Below are 15,546 nucleotides of genomic sequence, written 5' to 3'. Positions count from 1 at the left end.
GAGAATATAGTTAATGTTATGCATATATAACAAGTTTGTGTCGTTTTATTTTGTACATGTTGTATTCATATTCAATATATATTTATAATTTAAAGCAGAATAGACAGTTAAAAGCTATCTTTCCCCTGTTTAGCCTATTAGCAGGGTAACTGTCTATGGTAACGGTCGTCAGAAATAACCGGCTTTAGGACCCAGCGGAATCTGAAGCGCACATGGCACGGTGTGGCTGCGCCGGTACGAGAGGAGATGGTGAGTCCGCTTCACTTCACTCAACAACATCCTCCCATTCTGTCTCCTCTGTGGCTCCCTAACTAAACCTCACATGAGCGACACCGTCACAGAAATATTCCACCCACCCTTGTCTCTGCATCGCCAGACTAGTTTTCTGCCATGTGTTTGTAAGGAAAACTTTCTGACAGCCTCTCTCTCGGAGTGACAGCCTGCCTGCCGCATCTCGTTGGAGTCTGGGTGGTGGAGTCTGTGTCTGTTTTTCCTCCCATGTGAACTGCTTTGACCCGCATCTCCATCCTGTCACCTGTGTCAAGTATCTGGAGGTAACGCAGCCCGACCGGAGCGCTTTAACTCCCACTACCCGGCTTCCCCTCACCGATCCCGGGCACGATGAGGAGCTGGAGGCGGCGGAGGAACTTTGCTTTTCTGATCCTAGCCTTCCGAGTCTGGTGCCTGTCCACGGCTGCAGAAAATGCTGACAACACGGTTTACAACAAGCAGGAGGGTAAGTAGACAATGCAACTGCTTACATTTCTGCCAGTCAAGTCACTTGAGTGATTTTCGTGTTGTGCTGCAGATGCTGAGTACAAATCTGAACGTGATTTTTGAGTCTTGAGACTGGATTTCATTCATTCTCCATGTCACTGGAGGATAGAAGCTCTGGGTTTATAGTAGGGATTCACACACAAACACACATTTCTCTTGTCTTAAAGCCCTGCCTCATTCTCATGCTGTGCAGTTCACACTTGGGGCAGGCAGCTGTTTATTTAGATCCATCTTTTGTGCTCCGATGGAACAATAAAAGGAAGTCAGGCTGCTGTCGGATGAACAGATGAGTTTAACGTCCAGGAGGATGCAGCTTCAGCTGTGGGTTGTAAACATAAACCAAAACAGGAATGCTGTTTTTTCTGTGTATGTGTACAGCTGCTAAATTTAATCTACTGGGTGAATAAGCCAGAGATAACAGGGTATTGTGTGTTTTTTGGCCAGCGCACGTGCCACAATATGAATGTGTTTGTGTGGCAGAAGCAAGATAAAGACAGAAAATAGAAGTACTATAAATACCACAATCTGGTAAAGCACAGGAGCTATTGCTGTTAAACTGTCAGGCTGATTTCTGGGGTGAATCCAACTATAATTAAGGTTAAAAAAGCAACTCTTGATAATTAATCTCTTCATTTAGGTCAGTAAAGCACATAAAATAAAGCCCTGCACAGTTAGACAGTACTATAGATGCACAATGCTCACAAGTACATTAAAATGTCTAATGTGTTTTGAAAAAGCAGAAATTTGGTGACTATCTTAATAATTTCAGATGTTTCATCCATCAAAAGTCAAATGCAATGCATGCCCACAGCTCTTCCCTAAAAATTGCACATACTGTTTATTGACTCGGTGCTAACAAACACGAAGCCTGGGGGTGCATCATTAATAGCACTGCACAAATTATAGCAAAGCTTCCCTGAAAATTACCCAAGCTTGCAGAGAACTAGACAGATGCAGACTTGGGAGTTGTTTACCGCTCACATCAGCTCAACGTGGGGTCATTAAAGCTCTCACTCACACGGGTTTGCTCCTATAGAGACGCTGGAGGTAAAAATAGTTGTAAGGGGTAAGAGTGAGCGCTGAAATAGGGCAGCCTCTTTGATGTCAGCTGAATATTGACTCCAGCCTCTGTCTGAAATGTTTGTCATGGCCTCCCCCTTACCTTGCTTCAATGTCCTTATCATGCTGCACTTTGTAAGTTGGTGTCCGTGGACTTTGACTTGAGGTAGAGAGGTTTACTTTCAGGAAGACTCTCCTAACTCACCTCCTTAGTTTGTTCATTTAGAAATGGGGAATTTTTTTTGCAGATTCAGTTGAAGTGCACTTAGTTTGGACGCTAAATGTAACATATGCTGCACAGTTGGATTGGTATAACATGGAAAAGACACAAGCAAAAGTATCACGATAGATGGAGATCCTAACTTCTGGACAGAATTCATGTTTTTTTCCAAAATGCCCCACAACACGCATTTCTGCTTGGTCACAAATCCCTTTATTGACTGCAGGAATTATGTTCAGATTAGTAGCACGAGGACAGAGTAAGATGTTAGAATCAAGCTACAAAGTCCACAGAGGAAGGATGTAAAAGTGATTTGATGGGTGAACAAAGTGCTGGACTTCAACACGGGATATTTCAGCTTGGTTCCTGCTTCCTACTGAAAGTCACGTATAATTCTTTTAATCATTGCTCCCCAATGTTAACCGGTGGGTTGTTTTGTTTCTAACCAAGGTTTTTTTTGTACCTTTGTCTGACTAGACTGTAACCGTAGCCACGCTAGATCAGAAAACAGATTCACTGATATGCTTTGGAAGCCACTGTCAAAAGATCTCATCCTGAAGATGGGGGCATTGTGTTGTACAACATTTATTGTATATGTGTTGTTCTGAAAATGAAAGACGTATTTCCTGTTTAAAAATTTGCAATTACCCAATTTATCTGAGCCACAAGCTGTCAGAACAGGAAGAATTGTTAGATTTTCTGCTTTCCTACAGACCTTGAACTGTGACATTTTGGGTGCATCAGTTATAATTCACCAAATCTCAGCTTTAAATTGTGACATTTCATCAAAATCGCTTTATGCCTGATTGAAAAAATTACCAAAAATACTTCATTTTTAACTTCACTCGCCATCCAGCATAGGTCGCACTGCTTCCATAGACGTGCAGGGTTTTATGTTGCAGTAAAAAATAAATCTGCAGTGAATAGAAATACGACGGTAACAAAAAAATGCCTAGAAATTGGGTTTCATGGTGTTAATTTTGAAGGAGTAGTACATTTAAGTAGAAGTACTGGAGAAAGATGACTTTGGCTGAACAGAATTTTAATTCCATAAATATCCATTTAGCCCAAATGGTTTGGGTTAACCGTGCCCTAAATCCGATTCAACTAGTTACTTAAGCCAGATTTGTGAGTGCCCTGCCAGAACCAGCCAAACTTGGGCCATTGCCACAAGTTGACACTTGCCCAAAGCTAGCCTGAATGCAGTTCAATGAAACGGATTCTCATCCCAACTATGTACCCTCCAACACACTGCCACTGCTACATCTACTCCCAATTCTGGCAGACATATGTGAACCCGAGTTGACTGACATTTGGTCCTGCAGTGCCAGAACATTTCCGAGTGTGCCAGCACTCAGCTGCAATCAGCTACCTGGACAGAGTTCAAAAACTGTTGTGTTAGCAGTTACTGAAGTCACTCATGCATCACATAATAAGGACTTTCTGCGGAGGGATTTTGAAAGTGTCCTGCTGAGTATATTCTGGCAATGAAGCCAGATATTATGCATGGTTATGTATTAAAAGAAATACTCTGCAAGCGAAGTGCTGGATAAAAAGCATCATTCTAGAGTGTAGAAAAAACACAATCCTGCATGAAAGGATACAATCAATTGTTAAGTAGCACCGAGGAAAACAAGGTGGTTAAGAGGTTTTGTGCTATTGTAGAATTCAAATCTGCATTAATTTACTCTGTCACATTGTTCATCTTTCATTACCTAGAACCTGCAAGAAAAGCTTTGTTTTTTCCGTCACACCTGTTATTTTAACACCAGAAGAACAATAGCAGTAAAAAGCTGACTGATTGCTCCTTCACTGATTACTAACATATTTCTTGTTTAAGGTGCTAGAAATACTGCTTTATAGGCAACATTTTGGACAAATGGTTAAGTCAAAAGTAAGATGATTAGTAGTTGCTCCATCCAGCTGCTCATTAGCCTTCAAGTAAGTTGTTTATATTAGTGACTGGACTATTGAGCACATTTGAAAACCAGTTGTGTGTTATGTGAAGTGTTATTGCTCTTCAGAGCTCAGCTGCCTTCTGAACTTCTCCAGCAAAACTAAAAGAAGCCCCATAAGGGCAAGAATCAAGGCGGCTATGTTTACAAATCTTTGATGAATCACTCTGTCTGTGGCTCTCTAACTCTATCTGACTCTCTTTGTTTTGCTTCTGCATATCAAACTGCTTTTTCTAATGGTCTGATTTTTTTCTTCTTCTTGTTTTCTGGTTGGAGGGAAGTCAATAAATAATTAGAGACAGAACCAAATGACCTGGATTAGATTTGAGGATATCATCTGGTCAGACTGAAGTGTCAGACAGAATTAATTAGAAAGATTAGAATGTCTGTGTTGTCTAAACAAACTGGCGGAGAAGAGAACAAAACCTGCCCTGAGTGCCCTGAAATACATGGAAATTCATGCACGCTCCCGTCGCTCTCTGAGAAGCATCACCCACCTTTCAGCACAGTTTCCTGGGAAGTAACTCAAACCCGCTCTGCAGTCTGTCGTGGAATGCTGACGTATGGCCGCCGTACGGGTTAAAACAACCCCTTTCTGCTCAAGCCATTTAGGAAATAACCTCACCCTGGTCTGTCTTTCAAACCCTTGGGGTGGCTGTCGCTTGACATTTTGAGGACAAGCTGGCATTGATTTGTTGGCCACGAGGGAAGGACAGGCACCGTTAGAAACGTCTCCCTCTGTTAAGCATCATTGGTCATTATAGCCATCAGTGTGATTTAGCTTCCTCCCGCTCTGCCTCGGGGTGACAGGGTTACAGATATAATAGATAAGCTGATGTTATGAGATGGCAACATACCGCGGCACGACATGCAAAGCGGCAGCATGAACAACTCGGGTTCTGAGGAGCTACACATGGAATAATGCTCTGAGCAGTTCCAGATGTCATTAGCGAGAAAGGGAAGACATAGGGGAGGAGGAGAGGGAGAAAGTATGTGAGAGGTGGATTGTGAAACTATGAGAAATCTGGGTGACAATAACAAAGCTGCAGACCGCCACCTACAGAGCGTTGACAGACAGCAGTCAGTCATGTGTTGGATGGTGGGTGCACTTTCCTCCTAATTTGCATCAGATTTCAGAGAACCCCCCAAAAAAACAGACAGGTGTGAAGTCAGTCGCTTACCTTTACCGCCGTGATTGAATGTCATACCGTGTCTGAAGCTCAGGTATTTTTGTGGGACAATTTCTTTTGCAATGAAGAAAAAATGACTTTATAGCAGAGCAAAGAGAGGCTGAAAGGAATAATGAATAGAAAGAGTAGGAAGGGAACATGGAGTCACTCCTGTCACAACTTATCTGTGAACGGCACGCTGTTATTTATGCTAGAATGCAGAGCAAAGTTCTCACATTTAAAATGAATGAGTGACTGGATGTGCAGCAGAAGGAAAAAGGGAGTATTTTGGCTTGCAAAAAAAACCAAAACACGGCAAACATATGAATTCTCTGGAGCTTGTTTGTTTCTTTGCCTTTCACAGACCACCTTCCTTAAGAAATATTGGGTTTCGCTTGGACGAGAGCGAGGACAGAAGAAGAAAGTGGACTGATGCAACAACATGATTTGAGTTTGGGACTCACGCAGTCACACAGCAGGCAGAACCTCCAGGTCACCCTACATCAATAATTTCACAACAGAAAGGTCACCACGCCTCTGTGTCAGTGTGTTTACCTTGAGATGTTGCTGATTGGATCCAGCCACGCTCTTCAACCGTCGGCCTTTGTGTTGTTTTGATGGAGGCTGTTTTGAGAGAATATTAGAAGAAGTGCACACCTTTTTGCAAAGAAAGACCGGTGAGGCAGAGGTTGGTTGTGGATTGCCTGCAGCATTTGGGGCCTCTTGACCTTGAACCTCTGTTGAAGAGCACAAAAGGTTTTGCTGTGCGTGGTTGCATCTGTTTGAGGAGTAAAATGACATAAATAAAAACAAGCCATGTTAGTAGCTCTGTTTAACAGTGCTCTAGCCACATGTTACTTTAAGCATGCTAACATAGTGCAACAGGAAAACCAAAATCGGTGGGAATTGTCCTCAGGGGATGATAAACATATGCAGAAAATTCCATTACAGTCAGTCCAATAGTCATTGAAATAGGACCAAACTGGTTGACTAAGCAGCTGCCTGACTGACCAGCTCATGACATTGGCATCTATAGAACCATGAGGCTAGCATGACTGAAAATCCATACTTCATTGAATCCCCTCACGAATGGCTGTTAGGTGACCCGACATGTGCGATAAGTTCCTGTTAATCCCCAAATCCTCAGAGCTCAAATCCCCATAGCGCTGAGACATAATGCCCAAATCTGCACAAGACAAGACAGGAATTGGCTTTTCCACTGTTGCTCCCCCAGGACGGGAACGAGACACAGAAGCAAAGCTTGCTAACTCGCCCTGGGAAGTCTCGTATTACCATTATTTCACCGTGAGCCGATGATTGCTCCATCAGGGCAATAATGGGGTGTTCTGTTTGGAATGGACCAGGGAGGTCCCACATCCAGGATTAACACCTTCTCAACTCACCACTAATTACTCCAGTGTGTCATCACCGGGAAAGTGAGTGATGTGGGAACCGATAGGAGGAGGGAAGTGGTGAAATGAGGCAATGAGGGAGCACTCGAACTCGACCCCTGTGAAAGGCTGTGGGATTGTCTGTTTTTCTGTGTGGCTCTGTCTCCTTCCCCCCCCCCCTCTGAGTCTCAGTACTGGCTCTCCGCTGTGCATAAGAGGCTCATAACATGGTACTCGTTGTCAAATATTAAGCACCTTTGTTTTCCTCTCTCTCTCTATCCGATTCTGCTTTAGACAACTTCTGTAGGCAGGAATTTGGAAAAGGAAGAACAAACAAGCCTAAAACGCAAAATGTGCAAAGGTAGAGGTAAAAGTCAGCATTCATTTGTGGTTTCACCCAGAATATAAACCCTGACCTCTCAAGCGAAGTCCTCTATCTAACCTTTACCACCACATCCTGAGGGGAGCACTACGAAGCGAGATTAATGGGTTGGCATATTCAGCCTAAAGCCAGAATTTTCAATGTCATGAAAGCAATCCTCTTGTAACCTGGCTAGATCACCATGGTAACTTATGCTGCACTGCTAACCTGCTCTGGACGAGGTTCTCTAATGGGGATTTAAGTCTAAGAAGGAGCACCATTTCACCAATTCTAGTCCTGATGGTTTTCTGTACATTTTATCTGCAAATCTATTGACCTGGATGTTAAAAAGTCTACCTGAATGTAGCCGTGCAGTTACAGTAGTGCAGACTCCATGTCCTCTGTTGGCATGGGAGGCGATAATGCATTCAGTTGGTGATGCAGAAAAAGCCTAAATGTGGTTTAATCTTGGTTCATGATTTGCTGCCAGGCCTGTTTTCCACTGCTGGCACTGCAGCTAATAGAACACAGATTAGGAAACAGATTATTCTACTGGTAATAATCACAGACAATTTTCAGTCAGTTACATTCATTTCAATTTGATTTGGGCCAGATACTTATAAGTGATTTTCATGTATCCTTCATTAAGGGACAGTGTCAAACCTAGATGCACTTTAGTATCTCATTTAAATGTAGAGGGTTCAAAGCTTAAAGGCTGTAATGTGCAGTACTCCGCCAAGGCTGCTCAGTCAGATCATTCCGATGGATTAAATTTTTCATGAAAAATGACCTTGAGCTGAGTACAGGTGTATGTTATGCATGTGTACATTATGTATGGATACCGAATTGCGTGACCTAAATATGTAGCAGGTGGCGAGTTGATGGGACTCGGAAACACGTCCACAATTTAATTAATTGTTCCTTGCATCATTTCTGACAGATAAGTCCGCAGCAGTTGATTTGTAGTAGGATAGCAATCATGTGAACGTCAACAGGCAGCAGCCGCAGTTTTCACTTCTTGTCATGGTTACAGTGACACTGTACCACTCTCACAATGATACAGAAATCTTTAACAAATCTGTGGATTCAGACTATAAGCTGCTTCGCTGCCAAAATCTAATCACTTGGTCCTTGTGTCATTTCTGACCTTCCCTGAAAATTTCATCCAAATCTGTTAGTATGCTTTTGAGTATTGTTGATAACAGACAGACGGAAAAACAAATGCCGATCATGACATAACTCAGTCGTGTTCCTTGGTGGAGTGGTAAGCAGTAGACATGGAGTGCACTGAGTAGTACAGTTGGAATTTTAGGTAAGTAGAAGTACCACTACTGGTGAAATGGAAGCTGCAGGCATGAAATGATTTAGTCTTCTATAAAAACACAAAATTGCTTGGAAAATAACTTCTTATCTTCAGAGTATTGGTTGTTGGATTGTTAGTTGCTTACCACTTTGGTCCTACATCAAATATCTCAACAGCAATAGGTTTCAGGATTGTGTAACACGTTGCACAAACAATCGTGGTCCATTGGTAATCCTATGCCTTTTTAATTTATGCTACCATCAAACTGGCTTGTCATTGGTTGCCATGAAGATGGTGTTTAGGCCAAAGTTCTCAATTAACCTGTAGACTTTATCTACATCATCTTTGAAATTTAAATCTGTGCATGGTTCCCAGATGATGTGTGCTAGTGACTTTGGTGAACCTGCCTACGTCTTGTATTTTGAAATTTGTGCTAATTAGCATACTAGAACACTCACGTCAGAGGGTGAACATGGTAAACAAGAATGGCCCAAATCTATGCTACTCACTGCTTTTCAATTCTAAAATATATTCAACGCAGACAGCATATATGCTAAAGCCAGTGGATTTTACTGTTGATGCACATTATTCCCCCACAGTGCAATGCATTAATAGAAAATGGAGCTGAAGATTAAAAAAGTACCTAGAAGCTATAAAGTAGATTTCCACTGCACAGATATGGGGGAGCCTGAAACTTGACTTCATTATTCTGACCCTCTAACATCATTTCCAGATAAAGCTCCTAAAAGATATAAAACATTTTTGAAGACTGCGTCTCCGAGTTTGCCTTTGAACGTTGCGAGTGCCTGGAAATTGCATTTTTGGCCGGTGTTTTTGTTGAGTATACTGCAATTTCCATGTTATTGCTGGACAACGTGAAGCAATGTAGTATAAGCCGGCCAGTTCATTATACTTCTCAAGATGAAACGCTGAAATGAAAAACACATTTGTACATTTAGTGTGTACATAGAAGGGAAGGCTGTACATGTGTTCACGGGAAGACTTCTTTTCAGTTGAAAGTGTTTTGCTTTGAAGTTGCTTATAGCATCCAACAACATTTCATATGCATTAAAGCAGCACTTCTGACAACTGCAGCTCGACTCCCTTTTTAAACAATGCTATTACTCTTTTTGAATGTCTTTTATCCGTCTGGAAACATCATACTGAAGAACTGTGTCAGCAGCAGGGCTCTTTTTTTCACTTTTTCTGCTGTTTAGAGAGGATTCATCAGGAGCCTTTTAACAGGAGGAATTGTAAAATGCTGTCTTTGATGTGCTGAGAGGAAGAGTGTCGGTTGTGAAAAGAAACCCAATCTGTAGTCCTGAATTTCACACTGACAAGGCTTGCTGTAACAACCTGTAATATAGTAGACAGCCCTCAAGATTATGTTGGTGTCTGACTATTCCTTCGAGTGTCTCTGACTTTCTGCTAATTAAATAAATGCCGAGACAACCTCACAGGTATCACTGCCTAATTTATGCCGCGGGAGTAGTTGGATGTCGCTTTTACTTCGAGGAACGGCTCAGTTAAGATAGTCACGAGCTGCGCTGTGTTTCAAAGCGACCTCATTCACAATTCTCTTTGTTAAAGGCTCTTTATGTCTGAGGGCACAATGTAGGTGCAGCATCCGTTGCCATATTTAGGTCAGTGGGGTTTTCACACGGAATCAGTAATTAGATGCATGTAAAAAGCTCGAGTAAGGTGTTTGTGGAGCTTCTCCCCTTTTTGACCTAAAAGATCAAAACGTTTTAGGATCTTTAATGTTCAGATTTCATGTGTAAGAGAATGTTGAACCTCCAGCACCTGAAGTAGAAGTCAGAAAACACCAAAGACACTCAGATCTTCAGTGAATCTGAGCACTTGAGCACCACTCTTCTTGTCCTTCTTTTTCTCTAATTCCTGCCTTTCTCAGAAGCTTATTTCAAATACAACATGACTGTGTGTGATGTGTAGATGAGTATAAATTGCTGCATTTGGAAATGTAGATGTTGTTGATATAGTGCCCATCCTAATAAGTTGTAATGGCTGTTAATTTCATGGATCAGTCGAACATTTCGTGCATCTTGCTTGCCAAAGTGTGGAATTTATTTCCTCTTACTCGCTTTCTTGCCAAGAGTTAGAAGTTCTGTACCGCTTTCATATCTGTCTGTTTAATATAAAAGTTACAACCAGAACACGGTTAACTTAGTTTCGCATTAAGACTTGAAAGAGGGAAAATAGCTAATCTAGTTTTGTCTGAAGGTAACAAAATACACCTAAAACTCACAGTTGATAACACATTCTATCTCACTTTTTATTCTGTATAAAAAAAAATCAAAAGTGCAAATAGAGCTAACATAGTTTTGTAGAGGGGTTACTTAGTAAAATCATTGTAGTTGGCTAGGAAAGAGTTCTGAAAGTGGTACTTTGTAAAACTATAGTTTCTCATTTTTGTTTATTTTTTGCTGCTGTTAAAGATATTAAATCTGAGCTGCATGCCATCAATTATTTTTTTCACCTCCCACTGAGCAGTTTTCCCCCTATTTATGCTAAGCTAGCTACTTATCAGGTAATATAATTTTATTTGTCATCAGCTCTAACTTTAAGCAAGAAGGCAAACAAGGTGTCCAAAAATTGCTCCTTTGTAAATATACACCCCTACTATAAATGCACAACGATTGTTAAAAACGCTAGAACATAATTGAATATTGAACAATGTAAAACCTTACAATATTCAACCTTTTTTCCTTTTTTTTTTTTTTTTAAAAAAAGGATAATATGAAATGTTGCTGGTTTTATTGATTTGAAGCAGGGCTGAAAAATATATTGTTTCAGCATTGAGGTTGTGATGTTCACACTTGCACAACGTAAGTAGAGCAATGTGAAAAAAGACAAAATACCTCAAATGCATCCCACTACAACCTTTCTTTTGCTGCTTGATACAAGCTAAAACCTTCCATGTGTCTCTGAGTTAAGGATTCTTGGATACATAGTTTCCTTTAACTTGATATTCAAGACCTGGAGTTTGTTGACATGCATGCCCCACAAGTGCACAGAGAAATGAATTCACTGACGAGAAACATTTGACTGTAAACAGGAAAGCAACTTATTTCAGCTATAAAAAGGATGGTACTGACCAAAAACAAATTCTTTTTCAGCCTAGAACGAAATTGCACCACAGAGGTCTGCTTGATGGATGCAAAGCCAGGTGTGAATACCATCTACAGCAGAAAACTATTTTAAATGACTTCGCCAGGCTCACACCACATGAAAAAGGATCCAAACAGTGTTCACAGCAATTTTAAAATAACATTTTGTTTTCTATGTAGCTACACTACCCCTACAAAAGCAGTGCTTCCGCGTCGTCAACATGTCAGTTAATGAATAAACAATTTAGGAAAAAACAACCTGCCCATGTGAATAATAACACCTGTCTCATGTCCATTGCCGTTTTGTGATCAATATGGATGATCAATACAGCAGGCACTCCTCAGAAGTGGTTCTGGGTTACATCCAGATTCTCATCACATCCAGTTGCAACAGTTGAACTCACCTCTGCTGTCTGTAGCTTATTAGCGTTTTGGCACAGGACCTGTTTCTGAAGCCATTTGTGCCTGAATACATTCATGGTACCTTCATCTTCCCTTAGAGCAGCTTTGCAGCAGCCAAGATTCACCTTTGTGAGGTCAAATGCGTCACGGGGGGTCGACTGAAGGCTTTGAGGCTCGGTTTTGCCGCACAGATATCGACCGTCAAAGCTTCACCATTATCAAATCCATAATGAGAGGTCTCATCCTCTGATCTGCTGGTATTAAAGATCTGATGTCTGCATTGAGAAATGGCTCAAGTTGTGTCTCCAGGGCTTTGTTGTGGCTTCGCTTTTATTTTTGGATTCTGATTCAAAAGCTGCTGACACCAGATGTGGTCAGGAGCAGCTAAGATGGAGGTTAGCTGGCAGTTTGCGACATAAATGACCTGATTCCACAAATTTTGCAGTAGGGTTCACTCAGATAAACCGCCATGACCTCCTCTTGCCCACACTATTTGTACTCTGTGTACATCACAAAGTTTAAGGTTTATTACATTATTTTACCATACATTATAGTGATTATGGTGTCACAGAAATGAAATGGTATTTTTTTCACTTTTTATTTTTAGAATTGCGAATCCTTGCTGATTTTCTTGCTACAGTGTTATAATTCACTCAGTTTGATTTTATGACTGCAGGTCAAACAAAACAAGCTTTTGAATATTTCAGCTGGACATTGTGGTGGACAATTTTCCACTATTTTTTTTTACTTTTTTGCAAACCAAATGATTAATGGATCAGTCAGTTGTATCTGTTATAGTTTACATAATTATACTACGTGTAGCACTTTTCTTTTCTGTTAAAAGGGGCAAGACTTGGTCTGTATGTAAATGTTTTAGACTCTAATCAGATTGCAGAAGGTCTCTGAAGTCCCACTGTGATGTGCTCCCCGAGCTCTTTGCCTATAGATTGCCACATGTCCTTCATCCACCTGTTCTGTCCTCGCTTCATTGTTCTCCTTTTCATCTCAAGAGAGTGACTCCATCATAATATGGCTGATTGAGCAGAAACAATAATGGGAGGAAATAAAAAGCATTCTACTTTGGATTAAGGAGAATGCAGATAATTCTGCATGCATGCATTTTTCAACGGATCATCTGTGCATGCACAGCCACACCACTGAACCCACTGACAGGTGAAGTTTATAAGATTGATCTTCTCATTACACTGCAATGTTCTGCTGGGAAATCTTGAGTCCTGTGTTCATGTGGAGGTTACTTTGACATGTAGTCTTCCCCAGCATGACAATGTGAGCTGCCACACAGTAAAAACTGCCCAGGAATGCCTCGAGAAACACAACAAAAAGCCTTCATAGTCCCCAAATCCCAACCTGATTGAGTGTCCACAGGATGTGCTGGAACAAGTCCAATCCATGGAGGCTGCAAGGATCCGCTGCCAACAACACAATATCGGACAGGAGGTTACAGAAGACAAAGAAAAGGAGCGCTACCTGGACTCGGCAGAGTTAGTTTGAGGTGCTCTTTGGAAGGGGATTCAAAAAATAATATCGGACAGGAGGTTTTAATGTTGTGGCTCATTGGTGTAGTCACCCCCAGAAGACAAACACTGTTCTCCACCAAAAAAGATAAATGGATAAATATGCAAAGTGATCAGGAAATGTCTTTGATGCAGCAGGTAAAATACTAAGTGTACGTAATGATGTTGATTTTTGTCTGGAGTCCAGCTGCGGGCTCCATTTGACTGAGGTAATTGTGGCTCATTTTGTTTGTTTATGTTGTTGGCTGTGTCACTTCCCTGCTGAGTAAAGTGGACATCAGCCGCTGTTTGAATTCACATTACCTAACGGATGATCAGTGATGCAGTTCATGCTCGGGGTGGACTGTGAAAATGGCTTTGTTGGATCAAAATGGAGTTGGGTTTTAAAAAGATATCTGGTCTGTGAGAGAAAGATGAACTTGTGTTTTTGAGATGTATGACCCACAGCTGATTCTCCCTTGTGTCCAATATGGGGGTACAGCTGAGACTGGCTGGACAGTTACGCTGCTTTCCAGGAAACATATGGTATTAACCCAGTTTTAGTTTGAATGCAAAAAGTTCCCAAAGACGCTAAAGCCCATGAGAACGATGATAAATATATTTCTTTGCTGTTTGAAAGGAGGGCTTCTTTTTGGGTAGATGTTCCATACTGAGAGCTTGTACACACAAAAAGACACGCGCAGTACATGTACTGATTAATTCACATATTAAAGGGGCCGGGGTGCTTCAAACAAAGCGCTTGCCAGAACATCAAACAGCATCTGAAACCTTCGAATTAGGGAGGCTGCGCCAAACATCGAACACAGCGACTGGCCAGGTGTGTGGAGAAGAGAAAGCAGGCAGGATTTGAACTTCTTTCTCAAGTTTTCTTTTTTTCTGGACTTCACACAACTACTTCTTGAATGTAGAAACAAGTGTAACAGGATAAAAATGCAAGGAAATACAAGGAAAGCTCGTCTGAAAGCGAACGCTCTTATCCCCATTTGTTCATTGCACAATTCTGTGACAGCCGGCTTTTCACCACACTTTAGAGTTTGGCTCTTTAGAACAACTATAAACACTTTGTCGTCCTCACATGTGGTCTGAAAACACGTTGGGCAAACTAGTTTGTTCTGGGCGCGCCCGGCTTGCAGTCTCCTCTCTGTATTGGTAACGTTTAATGAAGGCAAACTTATTTAGCATGTGAGAGATTTAAATAATTTGTGCGGCAAACCGCTGGAAGTGTCAGTCTTTTATTAACAAGACGTCTGCCTGTTTTTTCCTTTTTATAGCTCGTCTTTAATGGCACTCTAGCCGCAGCCTGTGGTCTCAGTCATGCTGCTCCGTCTGTCTAACGTGGTTTGTTCATGCACCACTAAAACCAACAAACTACCATCGGCACATGTTCAAATATCCCATTAAATGTAGGAGGTCCCTTTTATGCCCTTGTTAGCTTATTATGCGCTGTGAATAAATGGAGAGTCTGGGCCACACTGAGAGCGCAGCACAGTCGCCATCCCCACGTGTTTGAAGTCGTAAGAAATGCAGTTATAATGGCACAGGAGTCAGCGACAAATTTTGTCTTCAAAGAGGAGAGACACCACTTTAAAAAGACAAACTACTTGGAAATGAAGACACCTCCAGGCGGGAAGAAGGGTAAACAAAACATGTCAGATTGTAGCATCGCTACTGAGTGTACTACTGAACTCCTGTTGTACCATCGTGTATGATGTTACACATGCAAATGCAGACACATAGATGTTTTGCTGCAAATCTCCAGGGATTAGGAAACATGCCTAGACCTTAGATGTACAGTAAATAGAGACGCAGCCCTCGCTTTCCGTCTTACCTTTGGGATAGGGGGAGTGTGAAACCTCAAACAACCTCCTCCCCTCCTAACAATCTCCATCTCCACAGCTCCTCTATGGGTCTGTAGCATTTATTGGGCTTCACAGGAAACCTGCCGGGCCTGCTACAACGCAGACATGCTCAGTGAGGCCGTGGGAGCGTTAGGGACAACCTCAGTTGTCTGTGGGAGAAGAGGCAAGCAAGACGCTGAGAGAGCATGGGGAATTGTGACTCTGATTCCCACATCCTGCTTGAAGCGCCGATACGGTTTTGACTCTTATGGTTTTGCTATATATACATTTCTCATTGTTTGCCTCCCAAATGAGCAGCCTTTTAAGAGCCAATTAGCATAACTGGCTTCTAACTTTGCTAATTTAACTTCAGCGAGAGTTTAAAAGAGGAGAAAAATGAGATGTTTG

The 15,546-nt window shown here is 41.7% G+C and overlaps 1 protein-coding gene across 3 annotated transcripts in view; it reads left to right on the top strand.

The window, feature by feature from the left end:
* Window positions 1–243: 243 nt before the first annotated feature.
* adam12b (ADAM metallopeptidase domain 12b) overlaps window positions 244–15,546 on the top strand; it is a 98,224-nt gene continuing 82,921 nt past the window's right edge. For 2 of the 3 annotated variants that reach the window (XM_051960241.1, XM_051960239.1), the window contains exon 1: window positions 244–736. In XM_051960241.1, the coding sequence (XP_051816201.1) occupies window positions 622–736 (115 nt within the window). In that variant the 5' untranslated portion in view covers window positions 244–621. Of the gene's footprint in view, window positions 741–15,546 lie in introns of all 3 variants that reach the window. The other variant, XM_051960240.1, reaches the window with a different exon arrangement.

The sequence above is a fragment of the Acanthochromis polyacanthus genome, chromosome 15, assembly GCF_021347895.1.
Source record: "Acanthochromis polyacanthus isolate Apoly-LR-REF ecotype Palm Island chromosome 15, KAUST_Apoly_ChrSc, whole genome shotgun sequence".
Lineage (NCBI taxonomy): Eukaryota > Metazoa > Chordata > Actinopteri > Pomacentridae > Acanthochromis > Acanthochromis polyacanthus.
Note: the sequence above shows the minus strand (reverse complement) of the source record. Positions and strands in the feature narration are given on the sequence as shown.